The sequence below is a fragment of the Procambarus clarkii genome, chromosome 83, assembly GCF_040958095.1.
Source record: "Procambarus clarkii isolate CNS0578487 chromosome 83, FALCON_Pclarkii_2.0, whole genome shotgun sequence".
NCBI classification, from domain to species: domain Eukaryota; kingdom Metazoa; phylum Arthropoda; class Malacostraca; order Decapoda; family Cambaridae; genus Procambarus; species Procambarus clarkii.
In genome coordinates, this window is record NC_091232.1 from 11,113,721 (window position 1) to 11,138,886 (window position 25,166).

Consider the following 25,166-nt stretch of genomic DNA (forward strand, 5'->3'; position numbering starts at 1 on the left):
GTCCTTCCTGGACGTTTATCTTGGCACACCTTTATAAGGGTCTGCCACTGACTGACCACTTTATTGCTTGCGACATTCGCCGTGAAAGCAAAATCTTTAAGTGGCTGAGATAATTGAAGAGAGGTCAAAAGAACTCCCAGCATTGTCGACACCGACAGGAGGAGGAAAAAATACGTCTGTGATGAAGCATTTTGAAGCATATAGTGAAGGAATCACCTTGAACTAGATACAACGAAGGCCATATGTATAGAGAAGTAAGCAGGCGATGAGTCACAATAACGTGGCTGAAGTATGTTGACCAGACCACACACTAGAAGTTGAAGGGACGACGACGTTTCGGTCCGTCCTGGACCATTCTCAAATCGATTGTGATAAGGAGGTAGGGACAGGCAATAAATAGGCAAGAGAGAGCTGAGGAGGAAAGTAAGGTGTAGGGGATAGTAGTAATAATGAGAACTGCAGAAGGCCTATTGGCCCATACGAGGCAGCTCCTATTATAACCACCGAAGGAGATAGTAATAGGAATAAGAAGAGGATAGCAAGGGAGCGTAGGAGAAGACAATGAACAGAAAAAGGGAGAAGAGAGAAAGAAAAGGAAAGAAAACTTCTAGTGTGTGGTCTGGTCAATATAGAGAAGTAAGTTATTCAACTCAATAGTACTACCGCAAAGCCTGAAGGTCAATGTTAAGCCCTTACACCAAAGGGCTGATACCTTTAGTTCGATTTCAATACCATGTATTTCAGGCAAATATGATGAGAAATATATGAAAGTTAACACCATCATCTGGAAACAAGGGACTGTGTAACAACACCAGCCTGGATTTAGTGAAGATAAATTTTGAAACCACGAAACAAAGATAATTTTACGATATCATTAAGGGTGAGATGGGACAGAGAATAGGGAATTGTCAACTAATTTTTAAACCTCCAAAAGTTCATTAACACTGTCAGGGAGACAGTGTTAATGAACCCACACAAAATCATAATTTCCATGCAACTCAATGCACAATTTCCATGCAACTCAATGCACAATTTCCATGCAACTCAATGCACAATTTCCATGCAACTCAATGCACAATTTCCATGCAACTCAATGCACAATTTCCATGCAACTCAATGCACAATTTCCATGCAACTCAATGCACAATTTCCATGCAACTCAATGCACAATTTCCATGCAACTCAATGCACAATTTCCATGCAACTCAATGCACAATTTCCATACAACTCAATGCACAATTTCCATACACCAGAACGCATAATTTCCATAATATACAACTCATAATTCCCATACAACTCCAGCCATAATTCCTAGACTCCGCCTCGCGTCGATAATGCTCTTGGCTCTCCAGGGTACAGAGAATGACCTTGAGGTGTGACCTCTTTACACTTGAGTGCCACAGTGCCTTGACACGAGGCCGGTGGAGTGGCGGAGGGTCGTAAGGCGGTAATCATGCAAGATTCCAATGGCCAGGAACGCACACTACTCTGCGGGTTCCAAATATAACATCAATTTTTTTATTTTTAATCTTGATAGAAGTAGTTTCATTCTAGATATTTGTTTTGTGAGTATGTGTACGTGAATTGTTTGTGTGTGTGTATTCACCGAGTTGTGTTTGCGGAGGTTGAGCTTTGCTCTTTCGACCCGCCTCTCAACTGTCAATCAACTGTTTGCTAACTACTTTTTTTTTCCACATCACACACACACCCCAGGAAGCAGCCCGTGACAGCTGACTAACTCCCAGGTACCTATTTACTGCTAGGTAACAGGGGCATTCAGGGTGAAAGAAACTTTGCCCATTTGTTTCTGCTTCGTGCGGGAATCGAACCCGCGCCACAGAATTACGAGTCCTGCGCGCTATCCACCAGGCTACGAGGCCCCTGTGTATGTATGTGTGCGTGGATGGTGTGTGTGTATTTACTATTTGTGTCTGCAGAATAGAGATATTAGCTCTTGGACCCCGCCTTTCTAACCAATCTATTTTTCCTCAATTATATCTACTGCATATATTTCTAACATACACACCCACACATCTCCAGGAAGCAGCCCGTAGCAGCTGTCAATCTCCCAGGTACCTATTTGATGCTAGATGAACAAGTGCATCAGGGTGAAAGAAACTCTGCCCTTTTATTTCCGTCTCGGTCAGGAATCGAACCCGGGGCCTTTGAACTACGACCCCCAGGCTCTGTCCACTCAACCTCAAGGCCCCTACACTTGAGTGTGTACTCACCTAGTTGTGCTTGCAGGGGTTGAGCTGTGGATTTTTGGTCCCGCCTCTCAACTGTCAATCAATTGATGTACAGATTCCTGAGCCTACTGTGCTCTATCATATCTACATTTGAAACTGTGTATGGAGTCTGCCTCCACCACATTACTGCCTAATGCATTCCATCTGTTAACTACTCTGACACTGTGTGTGTGTGTGTGTGTGTGTGTGTGTGTGTGTGTGTGTGTGTGTGTGTGTGTGTGTGTGTGTGTGTGTTTTCGGTATGAAACTAGCTTCCACTAATTCGCTGTCTAATGCATTCTCTCTTCCCCATATGAGAGAATCGAACTATGGGCCAGCCATGTGCCTGGCGACAGCATTAACCAGAAGCCATCTTTCTGGTTAATGCAAATCTTTATGTTGAATTTTTGTTTGTATATTTCCCCCTAAACGTTTGAGCTACAAGTTCCCGTTTCGGGCCCCTCATCCTGGTCCCTCCGAGGCCAAATACTCTGTCCGTGTCTACCTTATGAATATTCCAAGCTCTTATCGCCAGAGCTGTCATGTTTAAATCTCTAAACCTATCTACATATTCCAGCTCCCTAAGTTCTGCAACCAGACTTGGGCCAACTTTCTGGACTTTCTCAATTATCTCTGCTTTTTGCGACGCCTGACATATGTAGTGCACTTTTTTAACTACAGTTTTTAACTAAGCAGATTCACGGAGACTGTTCATAGATTTGTCAATATATCATATGTATTCAATGCTATCGTGTTTATGGGTGTTCCAGACAATAGTTTTTTTGTGATCTTCGCCTCTAAAATTCAGTTTATTATTCTTGTCGTCGTCCTCGCCACTTTGCATTTGCAGAGATTCAACTCCAATAGCCACTTGTTTTACATTTCTATATATTGTTAAAGATGCGATATTCTTGTACTATTTAATCTTCTCACGAAATCCAAACTCACGAAAAAAATCACGAAATCACTGGTAATATAAATCCAAGGAATTACCCTTCTGGGTCTCTGTCACTTATGATTATATTCTGCGGTTTGTGTGTGTGTGTGTGTGTGTGTGTGTGTGTGTGTGTGTGTGTGTGTGTGTGTGTGTGTGTGTGTGTGTGTGTGTGTGTGTGTGTGTGTGATATCCGAGTTGCACCACATTTTATAGTTCATTACAAGTTCATGAACTATAAAACAAACGTAACTCGTGCTAGACTGATCCAAAAATTTATACTAACTATTGAAAAATAAACTTTTGGCCATGTATACAAATAGTAATGCTATATATGACCTTGAGTGATATAAACGTAATATTTGTAATTCTACAGTAAATTATGCTATCCTCATTAAAAAAAATTATGTTGCAACTAGTAGAGTCTAGAGTTTCAAAGAATAAAAAAAAACGCCAAAGCAATGCATGTCCAGAGCGAAGCTATTAAGTTGATTAAGAAATTAAGGAATTTGAGTTCTCTTGTCAGGGTGAGAACTTTCAAGGCTCTCATCTTGACTCTGAGATCTTTAATGACCTCGTCAAGACTTTGGTTGATGATTAGCTACAAGTCTGCAAAAAGCTTACACTAAGGAAGTCATTTTTTGGATTAATTTAGCAAGAACACAAAGTAATGTTTGTTGCAGGAAAGACTACTTGAACAAGAAAGCCATTTTCAAAGTTAAAATTGTGGAGGAAAGAAATTGAAGACACAAGCCACGGAGACGATAGGAAGAACTTTTTTCAACTTAAAACTTGTATACAGATGGAACTGGCTGGAAGGGGATATGTTGATGCCAACTCCCTACAACGCTTCAAAAGTAATCATGATTTGGAACTTGAATTAATTGAGTCATTGCATTAAACAAGCTACAGATGAAGGGACAGAGCTTAAGAGACGAGAATCAAACATGAAAATGCACCTAGGAAAACACACACACACACACACACACACACACACACACACACACACACACACTGAAAAACGAACCCAAAGCAAAAACAGGAGCAACTACACATATCTTGCACCGAGACACGTTGGTCTCCGGCCCATCTTGAGGACTGTGAAGGGCTGATACGGAGGCCTCAAAGAGGTGGTCGTGGTCCCTTGCTCTGTCCATTCGCCAGGAGGACCTCGGGGGACGACTTGCCGCCCACCCCGGGGGGATGAAGGCGTCTAGCACGCCTCATCCCCTGAATAAGGTCCCCCAGCACACACTCGGAGCCCTGTAGCACGCCCTTATCCTACCTTATCTAGGCCACACGGTACACTGTCCCCCTCGGGAGTACCTCGGGTGTCCCTACCAGGGTACGTTCTGGATGTTAGCTGTCGTTTGTGAAGCTGTTTTCCCATCACATTAGATCTTTCTTCGTTGAATCGGAAGATAATTACCTTCTTAGTTATGTCTCAGAAGAATTTTCACTGCATTAATTTTCCAGATTATCATCATTGACATCATTAGCTGTTGCTACTTGAATGACTCTGGTGCTACTTATCAAGCTCTACTGTTTCCTCCATGGCTGTGGTGCTACTTCCAAGGCTCTGGTGCTACTTTGATTATTGATCAAATTAGGAACATTGACCCTAAGGTACAGAACATTGACCTCAAGATACCGTTTAAGAGTTTATTTTTAATTTTAGTGACCAGTTGAATAAATTTATTATGATTGTATCTGTTGGTAACAGGAGGCGACCAGCTGACCCGTGTGTGAGTTTGTTGATGTACTGACAAGAAAACTATTTGTTCCTGAATTTCAAATACGGTATTGCCACGAGGAACGACGGTCGGGGCCATCAAATATTTTGTCTATAGGGCTGGTAACACCCAATATTTTATATGTTTCGGCCGGTGGGGGCCGGGCGTAGCCAATATTTTGAGCTGGTAAGGAGAAAGCGGGGGGCCGGGCATACCCAATATTTTGGCTAGAGGGATCGGCCTAACCCAATATTTTGACTAGAGTATTTTTTTTTTCGAGAATGACTGAAGATAGCGGAATAGCGTGTACCCATTATTTTGCTGAGATATCCGATTCTCCACATTATTTTGGAGGGAGGGGAAGGTCCAATAAACTCCGAGTTGGGAGAGATCTGTACTGACCCACCTATTATTGTAGTGGGTCACAGCACGGGTCTGGTTCCTTCCCACAGTTCAACGACGGGGCCAACGACTAACGACCACTTGGGATAAAGGGAACTGAACAAAGACAAATTTACAACGATGAATACCTATACAATTTCACATAATTTAAACAATTATATACAGCTATCATTATATTACAAAAAGTATCTGCAACTCAATTAAACAAGTTTAATATGTCGAGCAGATTATCAGTGTGAATTCAATTATACACCCTTGAAAATAATTGACAAGTCTGCCGCAATGGAGGTGTATATATATATATATATATATATATATATATATATATATATATATATATATATATATATATATATATATATATATATATATATATATAATATGTTGTACCTAGTAATTTTTTTTCTTATGAAATGATAAAGCTACCCATTTCTTTATGTATGAGGTCAATTTGTTTTTATTGGAGTTAAAATTAACGTAGATATATGACCGAACCTAACCAACCCTACCTAACCTAACCTAACCTATCTTTATAGGTTAGGTTAGGTTAGGTAGCCGAAAAAGTTAGGTTAGGTAGGTTAGGTAGTCGAAAAACAGTTAATTCATGAAAACTTGGCTTATTAGGCAAATCGGGCCTTGCATAGTAGGCTGAGAAGTGCATTCTGGCTACTAGGTACGACATATATATATATATATATATATATATATATATATATATATATATATATATATATATATATATATATATATATATATGTCGTACCTGGTAGCCAGAACTCACTTTTTGGCCTACTATGCAAGGCCCGATTTGCCTAATTAGCCAAGTTTTCCTGAATTAATATATTTTTTCTAATTTTTCTCTTATGAAATGATAAAGCTACCCATTTCAGTATGTATGAGGTCAATTTTTTTTATTGGAGTTAAAATCAACGTAGATATATGACCGAATCTAACCAACCCTACCTAACCTAACCTAACCTATCTTTATAGGTTAGGTTTGGTTAGGTAGCCGAAAAAGTAAGGTTAGGTTAGGTTAGGTAGGTTAGGTAGTCGAAAAAGAATTAATTCATGAAAACTTGGCTTATTAGGCAAATCGGGCGTTGCATAGTAGGCTGAGAAGTGCGTTCTGGCTACTAGGTACAACATATATATATATATATATATATATATATATATATATATATAACTGAAAACTCACACCCCAGAAGTGACTCGAACCCATACTCCCAGAAGCAACGCATCTGGTATGTACAAGACGCCTTAATCCACTTGACCATCACGACCGGACAAAATGAGGTGATAGCCGAGGCTATTTGAACCACCCCACCGCCGGCACTCGGATAGTTATCTTGGGCATAGCATTTTACCAAATCACCTCATTCTTTGGGGCAACACGTGAGGAACACAAATGCGAACAAGCCTGAATGGTCCCCAGGACATATGCAACTGAAAACTCACACCCCAGAAGTGACTCGAACCCATACTCCCAGAAGCAACGCATCTGGTATGTACAAGACGCCTTAATCCACTTGACCATCACGACCGGACAAAATGAGGTGATAGCCGAGGCTATTTGAACCACCCCACCGCCGGCACTCGGATAGTTATCTTGGGCATAGCATTTTACCAAATCACCTCATTCTTTGGGGCAACACGTGAGGAACACAAATGCGAACAAGCCTGAATGGTCCCCAGGACATATGCAACTGAAAACTCACACCCCAGAAGTGACTCGAACCCATACTCCCAGAAGCAACGCATCTGGTATGTACAAGACGCCTTAATCCACTTGACCATCACGACCGGACAAAATGAGGTGATAGCCGAGGCTATTTGAACCACCCCACCGCCGGCACTCGGATAGTTATCTTGGGCATAGCATTTTACCAAATCACCTCATTCTTTGGGGCAACACGTGAGGAACACAAATGCGAACAAGCCTGAATGGTCCCCAGGACATATGCAACTGAAAACTCACACCCCAGAAGTGACTCGAACCCATACTCCCAGAAGCAACGCATCTGGTATGTACAAGACGCCTTAATCCACTTGACCATCACGACCGGACAAAATGAGGTGATAGCCGAGGCTATTTGAACCACCCCACCGCCGGCACTCGGATAGTTATCTTGGGCATAGCATTTTACCAAATCACCTCATTCTTTGGGGCAACACGTGAGGAACACAAATGCGAACAAGCCTGAATGGTCCCCAGGACATATGCAACTGAAAACTCACACCCCAGAAGTGACTCGAACCCATACTCCCAGAAGCAACGCATCTGGTATGTACAAGACGCCTTAATCCACTTGACCATCACGACCGGACAAAATGAGGTGATAGCCGAGGCTATTTGAACCACCCCACCGCCGGCACTCGGATAGTTATCTTGGGCATAGCATTTTACCAAATCACCTCATTCTTTGGGGCAACACGTGAGGAACACAAATGCGAACAAGCCTGAATGGTCCCCAGGACATATGCAACTGAAAACTCACACCCCAGAAGTGACTCGAACCCATACTCCCAGAAGCAACGCATCTGGTATGTACAAGACGCCTTAATCCACTTGACCATCACGACCGGACAAAATGAGGTGATAGCCGAGGCTATTTGAACCACCCCACCGCCGGCACTCGGATAGTTATCTTGGGCATAGCATTTTACCAAATCACCTCATTCTTTGGGGCAACACGTGAGGAACACAAATGCGAACAAGCCTGAATGGTCCCCAGGACATATGCAACTGAAAACTCACACCCCAGAAGTGACTCGAACCCATACTCCCAGAAGCAACGCATCTGGTATGTACAAGACGCCTTAATCCACTTGACCATCACGACCGGACAAAATGAGGTGATAGCCGAGGCTATTTGAACCACCCCACCGCCGGCACTCGGATAGTTATCTTGGGCATAGCATTTTACCAAATCACCTCATTCTTTGGGGCAACACGTGAGGAACACAAATGCGAACAAGCCTGAATGGTCCCCAGGACATATGCAACTGAAAACTCACACCCCAGAAGTGACTCGAACCCATACTCCCAGAAGCAACGCATCTGGTATGTACAAGACGCCTTAATCCACTTGACCATCACGACCGGACAAAATGAGGTGATAGCCGAGGCTATTTGAACCACCCCACCGCCGGCACTCGGATAGTTATCTTGGGCATAGCATTTTACCAAATCACCTCATTCTTTGGGGCAACACGTGAGGAACACAAATGCGAACAAGCCTGAATGGTCCCCAGGACATATGCAACTGAAAACTCACACCCCAGAAGTGACTCGAACCCATACTCCCAGAAGCAACGCATCTGGTATGTACAAGACGCCTTAATCCACTTGACCATCACGACCGGACAAAATGAGGTGATAGCCGAGGCTATTTGAACCACCCCACCGCCGGCACTCGGATAGTTATCTTGGGCATAGCATTTTACCAAATCACCTCATTCTTTGGGGCAACACGTGAGGAACACAAATGCGAACAAGCCTGAATGGTCCCCAGGACATATGCAACTGAAAACTCACACCCCAGAAGTGACTCGAACCCATACTCCCAGAAGCAACGCATCTGGTATGTACAAGACGCCTTAATCCACTTGACCATCACGACCGGACAAAATGAGGTGATAGCCGAGGCTATTTAAGGCGTCTTGTACATACCAGATGCGTTGCTTCTGGGAGTATGGGTTCGAGTCACTTCTGGGGTGTGAGTTTTCAGTTGCATATGTCCTGGGGACCATTCAGGCTTGTTCGCATTTGTGTTCCTCACGTGTTGCCCCAAAGAATGAGGTGATTTGGTAAAATGCTATGACCAAGATAACTATCCGAGTGCCGGCGGTGGGGTGGTTCAAATAGCCTCGGCTATCACCTCATTTTGTCCGGTCGTGATGGTCAAGTGGATTAAGGCGTCTTGTACATACCAGATGCGTTGCTTCTGGGAGTATGGGTTCGAGTCACTTCTGGGGTGTGAGTTTTCAGTTGCATATGTCCTGGGGACCATTCAGGCTTGTTCGCATTTGTGTTCCTCACGTGTTGCCCCAAAGAATGAGGTGATTTGGTAAAATGCTATGCCCAAGATAACTATCCGAGTGCCGGCGGTGGGGTGGTTCAAATAGCCTCGGCTATCACCTCATTTTGTCCGGTCGTGATGGTCAAGTGGATTAAGGCGTCTTGTACATACCAGATGCGTTGCTTCTGGGAGTATGGGTTCGAGTCACTTCTGGGGTGTGAGTTTTCAGTTGCATATGTCCTGGGGACCATTCAGGCTTGTTCGCATTTGTGTTCCTCACGTGTTGCCCCAAAGAATGAGGTGATTTGGTAAAATGCTATGCCCAAGATAACTATCCGAGTGCCGGCGGTGGGGTGGTTCAAATAGCCTCGGCTATCACCTCATTTTGTCCGGTCGTGATGGTCAAGTGGATTAAGGCGTCTTGTACATACCAGATGCGTTGCTTCTGGGAGTATGGGTTCGAGTCACTTCTGGGGTGTGAGTTTTCAGTTGCATATGTCCTGGGGACCATTCAGGCTTGTTCGCATTTGTGTTCCTCACGTGTTGCCCCAAAGAATGAGGTGATTTGGTAAAATGCTATGCCCAAGATAACTATCCGAGTGCCGGCGGTGGGGTGGTTCAAATAGCCTCGGCTATCACCTCATTTTGTCCGGTCGTGATGGTCAAGTGGATTAAGGCGTCTTGTACATACCAGATGCGTTGCTTCTGGGAGTATGGGTTCGAGTCACTTCTGGGGTGTGAGTTTTCAGTTGCATATGTCCTGGGGACCATTCAGGCTTGTTCGCATTTGTGTTCCTCACGTGTTGCCCCAAAGAATGAGGTGATTTGGTAAAATGCTATGCCCAAGATAACTATCCGAGTGCCGGCGGTGGGGTGGTTCAAATAGCCTCGGCTATCACCTCATTTTGTCCGGTCGTGATGGTCAAGTGGATTAAGGCGTCTTGTACATACCAGATGCGTTGCTTCTGGGAGTATGGGTTCGAGTCACTTCTGGGGTGTGAGTTTTCAGTTGCATATGTCCTGGGGACCATTCAGGCTTGTTCGCATTTGTGTTCCTCACGTGTTGCCCCAAAGAATGAGGTGATTTGGTAAAATGCTATGCCCAAGATAACTATCCGAGTGCCGGCGGTGGGGTGGTTCAAATAGCCTCGGCTATCACCTCATTTTGTCCGGTCGTGATGGTCAAGTGGATTAAGGCGTCTTGTACATACCAGATGCGTTGCTTCTGGGAGTATGGGTTCGAGTCACTTCTGGGGTGTGAGTTTTCAGTTGCATATGTCCTGGGGACCATTCAGGCTTGTTCGCATATATATATATATATATATATATATATATATATATATATATATATATATATATATATATATATATATATATATATATATATATATATATATATATATATGTACACAAGCTTCTCGGTGTATAGACACACAGAATTTACTTTGGCTCTGTATAATGTCCAAATAAATAGAATACCTACAGGTTGGTTAGTGAGCACTTGCCTTAAAAACTCTCTCAAGGGATGTTATAATATAAAATGTTATAATATAGGCCTTATAAGCCCGACAACAAACCAAACTCGACCATGGTTCCGCAGCCTGGCTGCTATAGGCCTAGCTATAAGCCTCTCCTTGACTCTTCACGTATATTTCACCGTTTTTTTTAGGTTGATTTATGTGCTGCTGTTCCGCAAATTGGGTCAAAATGGGTCCTCATTAACATACAGCAGGCGGGGGGGGGGTGTAGTCATCAATAGCAACTGCTGTTGACGGTGAGGTTACACAGTTACCTAATACGGTGCAAGACCTGAACCCTAATGTTCTTGAAGTTGAGCACCGTAGTGTTATAATGATGCGTCTATCATAGTAGGGTTATAATGATGCGTCCATCACCGTAGTGTTATAATGATGCGTCCATCACCGTAGTGTTATAATGATACACCCACTGCAGTACTTATAATGATACACCCACTGCAGTACTTATAATGATACACCCATCACAGTAGTGGTATATGATACAGCCGGCACACAACAACAAACTAACGCATCCCTCGTGGCAGAGCAGTTCACTGCTATGTTTCACTGCAGTGCCATATTGAAGCCACCCCTCGCTTGCAACCCCATGACAGCTGTGCCATCTCACCAGCAATCACTCACCAGGGACGGCTGCAGGGGGCCTGCTCCCTGCCGGCCTCTGCTCTCACCAGCCCCAGAGTCGTGTGTGCATGTCGTGTTCAACATTCGCAAACTCTTTTCCGAGGGTTGCGACGTTGCAAGTAGCAACATCATCCCAGGAGGGAACGTGTCAACATCGTCGGTGGGTCAGTCAATGTCGTCCAACTCCCCAGAAGTATCGTCCAGGGCTGGAAAACATTGACCAGAGACCTGAAAATGTGGTCCAGGGTCGTGGACATCACGCGGCTGTAGGAAGGAAGGAGGTGAATGGTAAGAGAAAATAGTAGAGATTGGAAATACAATAACAAACAACAATTACGAAACATTATAACTTGAAGAAAAGACGAGAAGAGTTTAAAATGTAAACTGAGGGGAAACGAATGTCAGGAAGGGAGGGGAGAGGAGGCATGAGACAAGGATTAAAAGGGAAACAAGCGGGGACAGAGGACTATGGAGAGAGAGACGGAGAGAGAGAGAGACAGAGAGAGACAGAGAGAGAGAGACAAAGAGAGAGAGACAAAGAGAGAGAGAGACAAAGAGAGACGAGAGAGAGACGAGAATGAGAACAGAAAACTATTGAAAGAGTTGAGAATCGATAAGTATTTCCTAACCAAGTCCCTTTTAATCTCCCCTCGTCCCCTTCCATCATCTACCCGGTCTACCCTCGTCACCCTCTCACTTCTTGCATGTCAACAATCCTCTGATCACCTGTGTCCGCCCTCCCCGAGAGTCAACAGCTGGGCCACACAGGACGTGGACAGCCAGCACAACAGGGGATTGGACACGGCTTCTGATGACACACACACACACATCCAACCAGATCACCGACATTAATGTATAAATCCTTCGAGATATCTGAAGATAACTGAAGAAAATCGTGCTGATCGTGTCTATAAAATGATTATTGAAAATAATCCGTCGAGGCGTAAATGAACAAAATATTAGCCTGTGTAGAAGTGTCAACCAAAACACTTCGTAAACAAAAAGAAAAATTACTTTGAATGCTTCGTCCTTAAAGTAAAGTTCTTCGTCCTTCAAGTACATCGTCCTTAAAGCCACTCATTGCCGCTTTTGAATACTAAGTTGAATGAGAGCATCTAACCCGCCTATATCTACCCAGCTACGGAGTATGAGGCAAGCATGATGACCTTACTCGACCACTAAATTTATTTATTTATTTATTTATTCATTTATTTATTTATTTATTTATTTATTTATTTATTTATTTATTTATTTATTTATTTATTTATATACAAGAAAGTACATTGGGTTTGTGAGAATACATAGCATAGTATTTACAATCTTGTAAAGCCACTAGTACGCGCAGCGTTTCGGGCAGGTCCTTAATCTAACAGATAATTTTAAGTAGGTAAATTCTAGCAGAATTAATAAAATGAAAACAGATACATTGCAAGAAAAAAATGACCTGGAATAATCTGGAATCTAAATCTAAGAATGACCTTCTTAGATTTAGAATGACATTCTAAAATGAATGACATTCTAAAAAAGAATGACCTAACCTGGAATCTAAATCTGGAACCTTGGTTGTATTCCACCAGCCGACGCCCGCCTGGAGGCCTGGAGCAGGTGTTGCTGGTGAGTGGACTATCTTGCCTCGACAAGACAAAACACGCTACTGGATGTCCTTAAGGCAGGGAGTCCTCCTGATGCTAAACTAAAAGTATTTTTCCGTATGTGAAGTAAGGTGAGAGCCAGTATGACGATATAGCACATGGAAGGGCTAAGAGGACATGATAGGAGCTGGGATAGGAGGGAATGATGAAACGTGGCCCAACCACTTGGACTATTCAGCATCGAACGCCGTCCTGCAAAAAGCGAAACCGTCACTGTACCAACTAGTCCAGGTGGACGGGGTTTCTCATGTGTGAGTACTCATCTAAATGTGTGAGTACTCACCTTGGAAGTGCTCGGGGTTTAGAACTTGATGAGTTATGCCTGACACCTGTTGTTGTTGTCTTAGATTCAGCTACTGGGAACAAAAAGTTCCAAGTAGCACGGGCTATGGTGAGCCCGTAGTGGATTTACCTGGCACAGGAGCGGGGCTGTGTGGCCTGACACCTTCCAGTAGCAGCATTTATACTCTCCAAGATGTATTTACATGGTCAGGCGGCCTAGGCCACGCCTTTCAACCATTCTGAAGATTATTGTTCTCTTACTAAGAACGTCGCATTTCGCTCATATGCGTTACACGAGTCAAAAAATTATCGTATCAGAAAATGGAAGCGGCTCGGGAAAGTGACGTATTCTCCCGTTTTCTGTTTTGGGTCCTCTGGTAGGTTAGGAGAGGACACTTTAAATTGAACGTTTTCTTGACGTTGGGAAACCTTAGGAGGACGGGCTGGAGTATGACAGCGAATCTATTCTCTCGTATTTTTTATTACATTTATATCTTAACATTTATATTAAACTAGATTCAGCAACTTGTTCATTTATACCATTATATTTGTTTACAAACCTCAAGCTAAAGGTCATGTTTTCTGACACCTCAGTTACTCTTGTGTGTATCAAAGTGTTCATTCCTGCTTCCTCGTTCAGCATGTGTTGTTTTGAACATTGCTTCTTAATCTAGTTTATCTATTTCTCTTAGTGTCTTGCATATCGTTATTGTGTACTGGATATTCCTTCTTTTTCCCAGTGTGTTGAGGCTCAATTCTCTCCTTCTGTCCTTGTAACTCAGTCCTCTCAGCTTAGGAACGGGTTTTCTTGAATATGTATGGTCTTTCCTATTTTTATTTTGTACTTTTTCAGGTGGAGGGGGTTCCATGCCGGGACTGAATACTGTATTTTAGTGTTTTATGTGACCTGAGCGTTTGTTAGTTTGGCATATGCCACTGATGATATTTTACTAATGTGCGCCTCTGTCGTTTGATTTGAGGCTGTCTACATTCAAGTCATTCTTCTTTTCTGGTGCAGAAATATCTTATGCCTTCAATATGCACACAAGTGTTGGGAGAGGTCTAGGGTCATGTGTCAGGGGAGAGAGACAGTGGGGGTGAACAAATTCACAAGGGCCATGACGAGGATTCGAACCTGCGTCCGGGAGCATCCCAAACACTGCCTTAATCAACTGAGCTACGACAGGGTTAAAAGAGTTGAAACCGAAGTTCTACTGAACTTTCAACTCTTTTAACCCTGTCGTAACTCAGTCGATTAAGGCAGTGTCTGGGATGCTCCCGGACGCAGGTTCGAATCCTCGTCACTGCCCTTGTGGATTTGTTCATTGGATGTATAACGTTAGTGTGATTTCTGTGTGTAACAGTGGGGGTGATAGCCGCCTCGGGCTCGAGAAACGAGTCTAACATCGCCAGCATCAAATTTAGTAAACAAAGAGACAATGGTGCGCCAAACACCCGGGTCGCTACCACCATCAAGAGCCAGGTTTATCCTCCTGGCCCATAATGATAACAAAATATATACCCAAATTGTGGAGCATTTTGGAAATTGGGTCAGGATCCCCAGCAATATTCAGCACTTCCTTGCTGCGAAAACTTGGAAATTTGTACCATTTGGTGTGGCAGGAGGCGCCCCACTCTGATGTGTTGTCACAGTTTGAACTTTTTCTTGTCAGATGTGAGGCTGAGCGCTGATCGTCTCCAGAAATAAGCAAAGTTGCATTACTTTAGGCCGGGTCGTCCCAGGAGTATATGTCACGGGCAAGGCAATAATAGTCTGCTAGAACACGGTTCGCTAAGGGTCGAAATGGCTCTGCTAGTTTCTCTAGCTGTCTGTATTTATACCGATAAGCCTCTGTACACCTGTCATCATCCGTATGGCTGTCTATATCTGTACAGCTATATCAACTTTTGTATGGGGTTATCGTACTATAAACGATATCATGAATTACATATAGCAGGGCAGGCAAATCCTGAAGGGTTTTACAGAGATGTCGAGCAATGATTAGGAAGAAGACTGTCATTAAAAGCTGAAGTCGATCAGGTAACTGATAATGAATGGCTGATCAAATTATCAAACGTCTCTGCTCAAATTTATGCACATTTATTCTGTTTGTAATTAGTATTATGCATGTTTGCAAAATATTTTGCAAAAATAGCCAAGAAATATATAATATTTATGGAAAAATGGTAAAGGAAGTCAAATCAAAACACCATTGGATTGCTTTATGATGCATGTGGATTGTAATCGTTATTTGTTTGCTTGTATTCACTGCTTTACTCGCCTACCTTCACCTCAGTATCATAAAGATTGCAATAATCACTATCTAAAAAATATATATAGTGTTTATGGCAGGGGATGGGGGGGGAAGGGGTTACCACCTGTGGCTGGAAAAGGGATCTGAAAGCACTATACTTAATCCTGATCACAGTCGCCATACCTCAGACCCTGTCTAATCCTTATCCTCATATCCCCTCCGAGTGGTATATTGTCGTAATGGCTTAGTGCTTTCCTCATGCTAATTACCTTACCTTTCAGGAATCCTAAACGAGCACCACTGCCAGCTCCTGTAGGATCCCATGTTGTGTTCCTGTCAAGGTAAATCACCAGACTGACACGGGGAAAAAGACTTTTTGAGGTTATTTTGTTTTCCCCGAAACGGACACTCCCTCCCCCTGTACCCTGCCCAAGCCCCTTCCAATCTTTAGCAACGGGGTTCAACGCAGGTAAGGAGCTTTACAGAGAATTTCACCAGCGGACGGAAATTAGTTGAGTTTTGGTATCTGGAGTGTAGCAGGAGGGGGGGGGTATACACTCGTCAGGTGTACCCATCAGGTATAAGAGTCAGTTGTACGTGTCAACTCTACCTGGAAAGTGAACCAATCTGGGGCACCACTCAGGAAAACAAATTACATGTATAAGTCAGGAATTGCGAATAAATTTACAAGTGAACCAGCTCTGTTTGCCAGCATATACATATAATACCTGCATTCATTACCGGCCTGGCCTTAGCAAGGGCCAGCCTGGCCTTAGCAAGGGCCGGCCTGGTCTTACCAAGGGCCGGCCTGGCCTTAGCAAGGGCCGGCCTGGTCTTAGCAAGGGCCGGCCTGGCCTTAGCAAGGGCCGGCCTGGCCTTAGCAAGGGCCGGCCTGGCCTTAGCAAGGGCCGGCCTGGCCTTAGCAAGGGCCGGCCTGGCCTTAGCAAGGGCCGGCCTGGCCTTAGCAAGGGCCGGCCTGGTCTTAGCAAGGGCCGGCCTGGCCTTAGCAAGGGCCGGCCTGGCAGGTACCTCTTCACCTGGCGTCATAACAGACGCCTAAAGCGGCATAACACTCCTTGTCTTCCTCTTTGAGACAAGAGACAAAACATCTTGTGAGGCTCATTTGCCTTCATGTATACACTTGCTGGTTCATACGTAATGCAACACCACTTAAGACGTCAAAAGCTGGTGTGAGCTCGTTCAACACTCCCCGCGGCCTTATGAAGGCTCCTTGCCTCCACTGGTGCTCGTCACACACCTCCGTAAAAGCATTAAGATACACACACAGACCTCTTGACGGCCTGGCCTCAAGTGAAGGTGTAAGTGCTTGTACACAGAGACACTCGGGAGGCTCACCTCCTACACTCAGTTTATTTAAGACTGTCTTTTTGGTGGGTTTATGAGGATAATGCCAAGCCACCTCACACTAGGGTAGCCCTTCCTTTTCCATGTTAATGCTGTGTTGCTTGGTTGGCGTATCACTCACTGTTACGTCATACAATCGCCTCATACTCAACCCTACGCAAGAAGACTCATCTCCCTTCATTCGGCGTACTGAAAGATATTAGAGACATATTAAACTGTAATAAATTATCAACCAGTACATTAGCGAATTAACACTAACATTTTAAATAGAATTAATACATGTAAATCAACTGACACTTGGAAACACTGAAGAATGTCCCTGTGTACTCACCTAGTATGTGTGTGCGTCTGGTCGACTGTGTGTGTGGGTGGCTGGTTTTGTGGGAGTGTTAATGTGTATTCTCCTTTCTGGTTTTGTGGGAGTGTATGATTTTGTGGGTTTAACGTGTCTGAGGCCAGAAGAAGCTACGGAATGTGCCCCCGACACCAAATACATAATTGTATACGGGAAGCAGTCATAAATCTCAGACCAGACGGGGATGCTGGACGTTATCTTGCACAGATCACATCTCTGACTTCTGGCAGCAGCCGCAGCCTCCACACTGAGGCGACAGTTTGTGCTAGTTAAAGTTTTTCATGCACCGAGAATTAAAACTTACACCTGACTCACTGCTTCGCACACAGAATGTTTTATGAGTTTACAAGCGCGGCAAGCTTCAGTTGACTTTATTTTATGATGCTTTTTATGTGATTACAGCACACTGCCGCCTTAATTTGGTCCGCTGTCAGACTTCCTGATTAGTGTTTACTTCATTATTGATGTTAAACGGTTCAGTAGGCCAGTAGAACCTGCAGAACCTCTCTTAACAGCTGCCTCAATGATCCCTAATGCCAAAGTACACGTAAATCCCTCAGATCTTTAAACCAAGTTATTAAATATTCATTAGCGATGCAAGGTTAATTAATACTTTGAGGCTAAAACATATATATTATTAGTCAATTAAGGGCTCCCAGACGAGGAGATAGCACTCGTCTAGCGGCAGTGTTAGTGTTACCTAGCAGTAAAATAGGTACCTGGGTGTTAGTCAGCTGTCACGAGCTGCTTCCTGGGGGTGGAGGCCTGGTCGAGGACCGGGCCGCGGGGACACTAAAGCCCCGAAATCAACTCAATATAATCTCAAGATAGCGGCCTCAAGGTCCCTGGCATGAGGGCAAACATGGATCATTTACCACACTCACAATATTCAAAGAATTTCTGTCGTTTATGTTAAGGTGTTTCTACCTTAGTCCAGCCACTTGGGCTGGACGGTAGAGCGACGGTCTCGCTTCATGCAGGTCGGCGTTCAATCCCCGATCGTCCAAGTGGTTGGGCACCATTCCTTCCCTCCTTCCCATCCCAAATCCTTATCCTGACCCCCTTCCAAGTGCTATATAGTCGTAATGACTTGGCGCTTTCCCCCCTGATAGTTCCCTTCTACCTTAGTCTCCAGAGACTGATGGATGGCTTGAGCACAACTCCATAGTCACTGACGATTGCCTACTACTATGTAAAAAACTAATTTCACCAGATATGTGAGTTTCTATGCTAAATATTGGGTTAAAAAATCATAAAATTTAATAATTCAGTGTATTCACTGCTGCATATAAAGCTAGTTCTTATTATAACCAATAATTAATAGATATAACTCCAGTTACTTATATGACCCAATATATTATATATTTAGTTTATTTTGATGATGGGGCTGCAATAATCCATCCCGTCCTTATTTATAATGGTTACAGTCTAGTTTATGCAATCACAAAACCCCTTGTTTATCCAGTCACCAACCCCCTGTTTATCCAGTCACCAACCCCCTGTTTATCCAGTCATCAACCCCTTGTTTATCCAGTCACCAACCCCCTGTTTATCCAGTCATCAACCCCTTGTTTATCCAGTCACCAACCCCCTGTTTATCCAGTCACCAACCCCCTGTTTATCCAGTCATCAACCCCTTGTTTATCCAGTCATCAACCCCTTGTTTATCCAGTCACCAACCCCCTGTTTATCCAGTCACCAACCCCCTGTTTATCCAGTCACCAACCCCCTGTTTATCCAGTCATCAACCCCTTGTTTATCCAGTCACCAACCCCCTGTTTATCCAGTCACCAACCCCCTGTTTATCCAGTCATCAACCCCTTGTTTATCCAGTCACCAACCCCCTGTTTATCCAGTCACCAACCCCCTGTTTATCCAGTCATCAACCCCTTGTTTATCCAGTCACCAACCCCCTGTTTATCCAGTCACCAACCCCCTGTTTATCCAGTCACCAACCCCCTGTTTATCCAGTCACCAACCCCCTGTTTATCCAGTCACCAACCCCCTGTTTATCCAGTCACCAACCCCCTGTTTATCCAGTCACCAACCCCCTGTTTATCCAGTCACCAACCCCCTGTTTATCCAGTCATCAACCCCTTGTTTATCCAGTCACCAACCCCCTGTTTATCCAGTCACCAACCCCCTGTTTATCCAGTCACCAACCCCCTGTTTATCCAGTCACCAACCCCCTGTTTATCCAGTCACCAACCCCCTGTTTATCCAGTCACCAACCCCCTGTTTATCCAGTCACCAACCCCCTGTTTATCCAGTCACCAACCCCCTGTTTATCCAGTCACCAACCCCCTGTTTATCCAGTCACCAACCCCCGTGTTTAAGAATGAAAAGCACTTTACACACGATTCACAGCTGATAACGTTCGAACTATTCTCGAATAGTGCTTTGCTACCTAAACTAACCTAACCTTACTATACACAAAACTCAATATATAATAATATTAATTAATTTTAATTAAAATTAGTGAGTGGTTAAATTAGTAAGTGTAAGTGTGTATGTTTGGACTGAGTACTGTCACCTATCTCTGTTTTTTGTAACATGACGTAAAAGTTAGGTACAATTAGGTGACTCTAAATACCGGAAGACCTCGCCTCGGGAAATGTAAACTGCGCAACCATTAAAGAAGTTTATGGAACAACTTTCCGAATTACCACCTGCAAACCTTTTATAATACTGGCCAATGCGTCGTAAGGATTTATAAGCAATTCCGTATAGTCTTCATTTCTTCTCACATACCTTGTACATTATATAGTTTTGTTAATTTCTTTTTTTTTGGGGGGGGGGGAATCTTAATCGCCTCTTAAGAAAAATCTCATTTAAGAAAAATGTTAATCTCCTTCTTCTGAGGTTTTTGCCCGAAACGCTATGCGTGCTAGTGGCTTCACAAGAATGTTAAATCAACTTAATTTCAATGTTCTCTGTTAACTACCAAGATACATTCTTGTATATAAATAAATAAATATATTCTCCTCTCTCTCTCTGTCTCTCTCTCTCTCATCTATCTGTTATAGGCAACCAAAGTTGTTCTGTAAATTTGTGTCTCATAAATTTGTCGTCATTAAATATTGCAGACCATCTCTGAAGTTAGAGTAGTATAAGAAAGTAAAGTGAAAATGTATAAGAATAATGTTTAGCTGGCAAATAAGATAGTTCACAAGGAGAAGTGACAGACAAACACTTGACCGTATCTTGTCCTAGTTAGACCCTCATTTAGATTATAAAGTTAAATCTTTGAACATCGTGCTATTAAATAGCTACAAATACTTTATAGGTGTATAGAGTGGGATGATAAGGCTAATCCTGGGATTTATAAATCCCCTTTAAAGAGAGATTATAAAAGCTTAATTTACAGTCTCTAGAAAAGCGTAGAGTAAAGGAGACCACAACTGAAGTGTACAAATGTATTAAAAGGCATAAAAAAGATCTAATAATATGCAGAAATATCGATATAATAAAGAACACTAACAAATTTAATGCAAATTACTTAAGTTCAAATTTCGACAAAATCTAGGAAATTCTGACTTGGAAATAGTGGTTAATTTATAGAACAGATTACAAGATAATATGACAGTCGCTGGATCGTGGGTCGCTCCAAACATAGGTTAGATATATGTGAAGGAGTTTGTTAAGGTATAAACATAATTATACAAACAGTTAATTTATTCAATCATAATCGGTTCAATAGATTAAAGCTTTCGTTAATAAATATCGCTTGGAACGTATATAATTTAAAACAAAAAACACGATTTTCAAAGTTCTTATATACACTTAGTTTTGCGTAAAAAAGGTCGACAAAGCAACACTGATCATAATATATTAATACATCTGCCACTTCAAAGTGAATACTAAAGTAAAGTAAAATGATGCCTCACTTTCCGCACGAAATATCTGAAGAAAAAGAGAAATTCAGAGTGGACGCGACCCGCCAGGATTCATTGGGAATAGTGGAGTGGTGCCATTATCATAATTGTGGAGCAGAGACGGTTGCCTGAGTAGTGTGCACCTGTTGTGTGAGTAGTGTGCACCTGAGAGTTACCCTCTTGGAGGAGATGAGTAATGTGCTCTTGCAGGGGCTGAGGAATACGCATTTGGAGGGGTGAGTAACGTGCACCTGGAAGGGTGACTATTTTACACCTAGTGAAGTATTGTCTAGGGGCTCTGGCGTACTATTTTCCTGGATTCTGATGCAATATTTTCCAAGGGCTTTAAGAACACAAAGAAGAGCTTCAACATCCCACACCATCTATATTCAATACACCATTAGAGTTGGGTACCGGTCCAAAAGCCTCAACAGCTGCGAATGTATTCAAAGTTATTACAAAGATGAGATAATTCCTGGCATTCATCCATCGTCCAATATATTTAACATTTGTGGGGAAAGTACTTGAAGCGGTAAGTGCAAATATCTTAGTTTTAATCTGATTTTTTTCAACGTGAATTTCAAGAAATTAGTCAAAAGGTTTAAGGATTTGGAGAATTGTTCTGCGAGAGATTAATAGAGAAGGTTGAAGGGAATGGTTCTGTAGCGAGGACCACTTAAGCTGGAACAAAGCAAGGTTATCTGACATGTGAAATTGAAATACGTTTATTGAGGTATAAATGCACACAAAGGGATGAGGTAGCTCAAGCTATTCTCACCCGTTCAGTACAACGTACTCACATGTGTATGTGTGTGTGTGTGTGTATGTATATATATATATATATATATATATATATATATATATATATATATATATATATATATATATATATATATATATATTGGTGTATACTGGCAGCAGGTTTTCTTTCAAACATGTTTCATTGAATATGACCGCATATTCTGTATTTATTATTTTCTGGTTTAGGGCTTCTATCCCTCTAACTATTTTCTTAGCATCAGGGCTTAATTGAAATAGGAGTTCTCCAAAACTCATTTTCGTACTTTTAAGGTGAAGAAAAGAAGTGATTTACTATAGAGTGTATTACACTTATTTGTATAATTTGCACGACGTTTCGAACCTCCATGGTTCATTCTCAAGTGAACAGATCTTACAATACTAGTTGATTTTATACCCGCATTAGGTCAGGTGATAATACAATGAAGGTGAAAACATGGGGGGATACATAAGGGATAAACATAGGGGCTGCAGAAGGCTTATTGGCCCATACGAGGCATCTCCTATCTAAACACAAAGATTAATCCAGTGTAATTGGCCTGTTATGTTGGACATTGTCTTCTGTGTTGGCATCGATATGTTCTTGTCTTGTCCTTACTCTCATGGTGGGTAGAGTAAATAGTTCCGTGATTTGGGTGTTCATGGTAGGTCGCTCTATTCTTATGTGAATTGCCTCAAGAATTTGTAATCTTCTTGAATCTTGGGTTTTGTCTATTATGCAAGTATTCTTGTTCAACATTTCTCTTGTTAGAGTAATGTCATGGGCTTGTCTCATGTGATTCCTAGGGGCACCAGATTGAAGATGGCATGTCAAACGCCTCGTCAGCTTGGTCGACGTCATACCTATGTACTTACATTGAAGGTTACATCCTTCGTGGGGGCAAGTGTACATGTATACAACGCTTGACTGCTGTAGAGGGTTCTCCGTCGGCTTCGGGCTGTTTTTGATAAGGAGTTCGGAAGTCTTCTTGGTTTTGTAGAATATTATCAGGTTTATGTTTTGGTTAGGAGTAGTGCTTTTTACTCCTTTACGGATTATTTCTTTCATTATTCTTTCCTCTTTTATATGTTCACTGTGCATGGTTGATTTGTAATATAATTTTATTGGGGGTGTTGTGGTTTCTGTTCTAGGTTCTGAATTATACCAACGGTCCAAGTGTCTTCTTATAGCAGCGTTTATTTCCGCGTTGCTATATCCGTTGTTCACCAATACCTGAGTTACTCTTTCAAACTCTCTACTCACGTTGCTACATTCAGAGCAGTGGGTAAGCGCTCGACGAATATAAGCATTGAGAACACTGGCTTTGTATCTTTGGGGGCACTCACTTCTACCGTTCAGGCATAATCCTATGTTGGTGGGCTTGGTATATACGTTGGTGCTTAAAGAGGTTCCTGTTTTTGTTATTAGTGTAATACACTCTATAGTAAATCACTTCTTTTCTTCACCTTAAAAGTACGAAAATGAGTTTTGGAGAACTCCTATTTCAATTAAGCCCTGATGCTAAGAAAATAGTTAGAGGGATAGAAGCCCTAAACCAGAAAATAATAAATACAGAATATGCGGTCATATATATATATATATATATATATATATATATATATATATATATATATATATATATATATATATATATATATTATATTCTGGTTGATAAACATATACATTTCTTCCTTTACACATGCAGTATAATACCAAATGTATACACAAATACTTTTATAACCAGGTATATAGACATAGCTTGCAAAAGTCCTTCAACAAAAGGTAACAATCTTTGGTGCAAAATTCTCACATCTCTGTAGAGGAGGAGTGATGCCAAAATAAGTCACTCCCAGTTACTAATTCACAAATAACTAAAATGTCAGCATTTGTGTCACATTTGTGTATTTATGAATATGATTTATGCATAGCAATTGCAGACAATTCTTTATTGCGGCGACCTTACAGTGAGCAAGCAATTTCCCTTCTGACCTTTGCAAACGATTTGTTATAGGTCGTTAGAAGTGACTGGGGTTTAATCATGATCCATGCAGGTACTTCATAGCTTTTCTTACCTTCTACTTCACTCTCAGATAATACAATTTGCTCCAGAAACTATTGAAAGAATACAGACTCGTGTCAATAAATCAAAGTGAATTGTCGTGCTGAGGTTAATAGTTAGAGAGAAGGGCAGGGCCTCCACACGCAGTCCCCAGCCACACTCACACCAGCCACACTCACACCAGCCACACTCACGCCAGCCACACTCACACCAGCCACACTCACACCAGCCACACTCACACCAGCCACACTCACACCAGCCACACTCACACCAGCCACACTCACACCAGCCACACTCACACCAGCCACACTCACACCAGCCACTTTCACACCAGCCACACTCACACCAGCCACACTCACACCAGCCACACTCACACCAGCCACACTCACACCAGCCACACTCACACCTGCCACACTTACACCAGCCACACTCACACCAGCCACACTCACACCAGCCACACTCACACCAGCCACTTTCACACCAGCCACACTCACACCAGCCACACTCACACCAGCCACACTCACACCAGCCACACTCACACCAGCCACACTCACACCAGCCACACTCACACCAGCCACACTCACACCAGCCACTTTCACACCAGCCACACTCACACCAGCCACACTCACACCAGCCACACTCACACCTGCCACACTCACACCAGCCACACTCACACCAGCCACACTCATACTAGCCACACTCACACCTGCCACACTCACACCAGCCACACTCACACCAGCCACTTTCACACCAGCCACACTCACACCAGCCACACTCACTTGCGTTTACTGAGTTTACTGTTGAAAAACTACAGCTTGGAGACCATTCAAGCTTCACACACACACACACACACACACACACACACACACACACACACACACACACACACACACACACACACACACACACACACACAAGCTACTACTGCATCTGGTAAGGTCTCGTGAAACAATCATCACAACACAATCACAAATTATCCGTATAACATGACCTACAGTTATAGTCCTAATTTACCAATGTCATTCATCATCACACCTGTCCCTGTCTGTCCGTCTCCACACCTCACA

General features: G+C 42.8%; 1 protein-coding gene across 1 annotated transcript; it reads right to left on the bottom strand.

Annotated features, from left to right (window-relative positions):
• Window positions 1-1,311: 1,311 nt before the first annotated feature.
• Window positions 1,312-24,788, bottom strand: LOC138358376 (spore coat protein SP65-like). The gene is made up of 4 exons (XM_069316212.1): window positions 24,294-24,788; window positions 24,030-24,152; window positions 2,734-2,877; window positions 1,312-1,488 (listed from the first exon to the last, which is right to left on the bottom strand). The coding sequence occupies exons 1-4, from the start codon at window positions 24,786-24,788 to the stop codon at window positions 1,312-1,314; spliced, it is 939 nt and encodes a 312-aa protein (XP_069172313.1).
• Between the last annotated feature and the right edge of the window lie 378 nt (window positions 24,789-25,166).

What these genes read in the sequence shown, in the direction of transcription:
- LOC138358376 (XM_069316212.1), bottom strand. Translation starts at nt 24,788, where the DNA reads ATGAGTGTGGCTGGTGTGAGTGTGGCTGGTGTGAGTGTGGCAGGTGTG. An exon ending in CTGGTGTGAGTGTGGCTGGC is followed by an intron (nt 24,153 to 24,293) that starts GTGAGTGTGGCT and finishes TTCTTTCAATAG; the next exon opens with TTTCTGGAGCAAATTGTATT. An exon ending in ATAACAAATCGTTTGCAAAG is followed by an intron (nt 2,878 to 24,029) that starts GTCAGAAGGGAA and finishes TACATATGTCAG; the next exon opens with GCGTCGCAAAAAGCAGAGAT.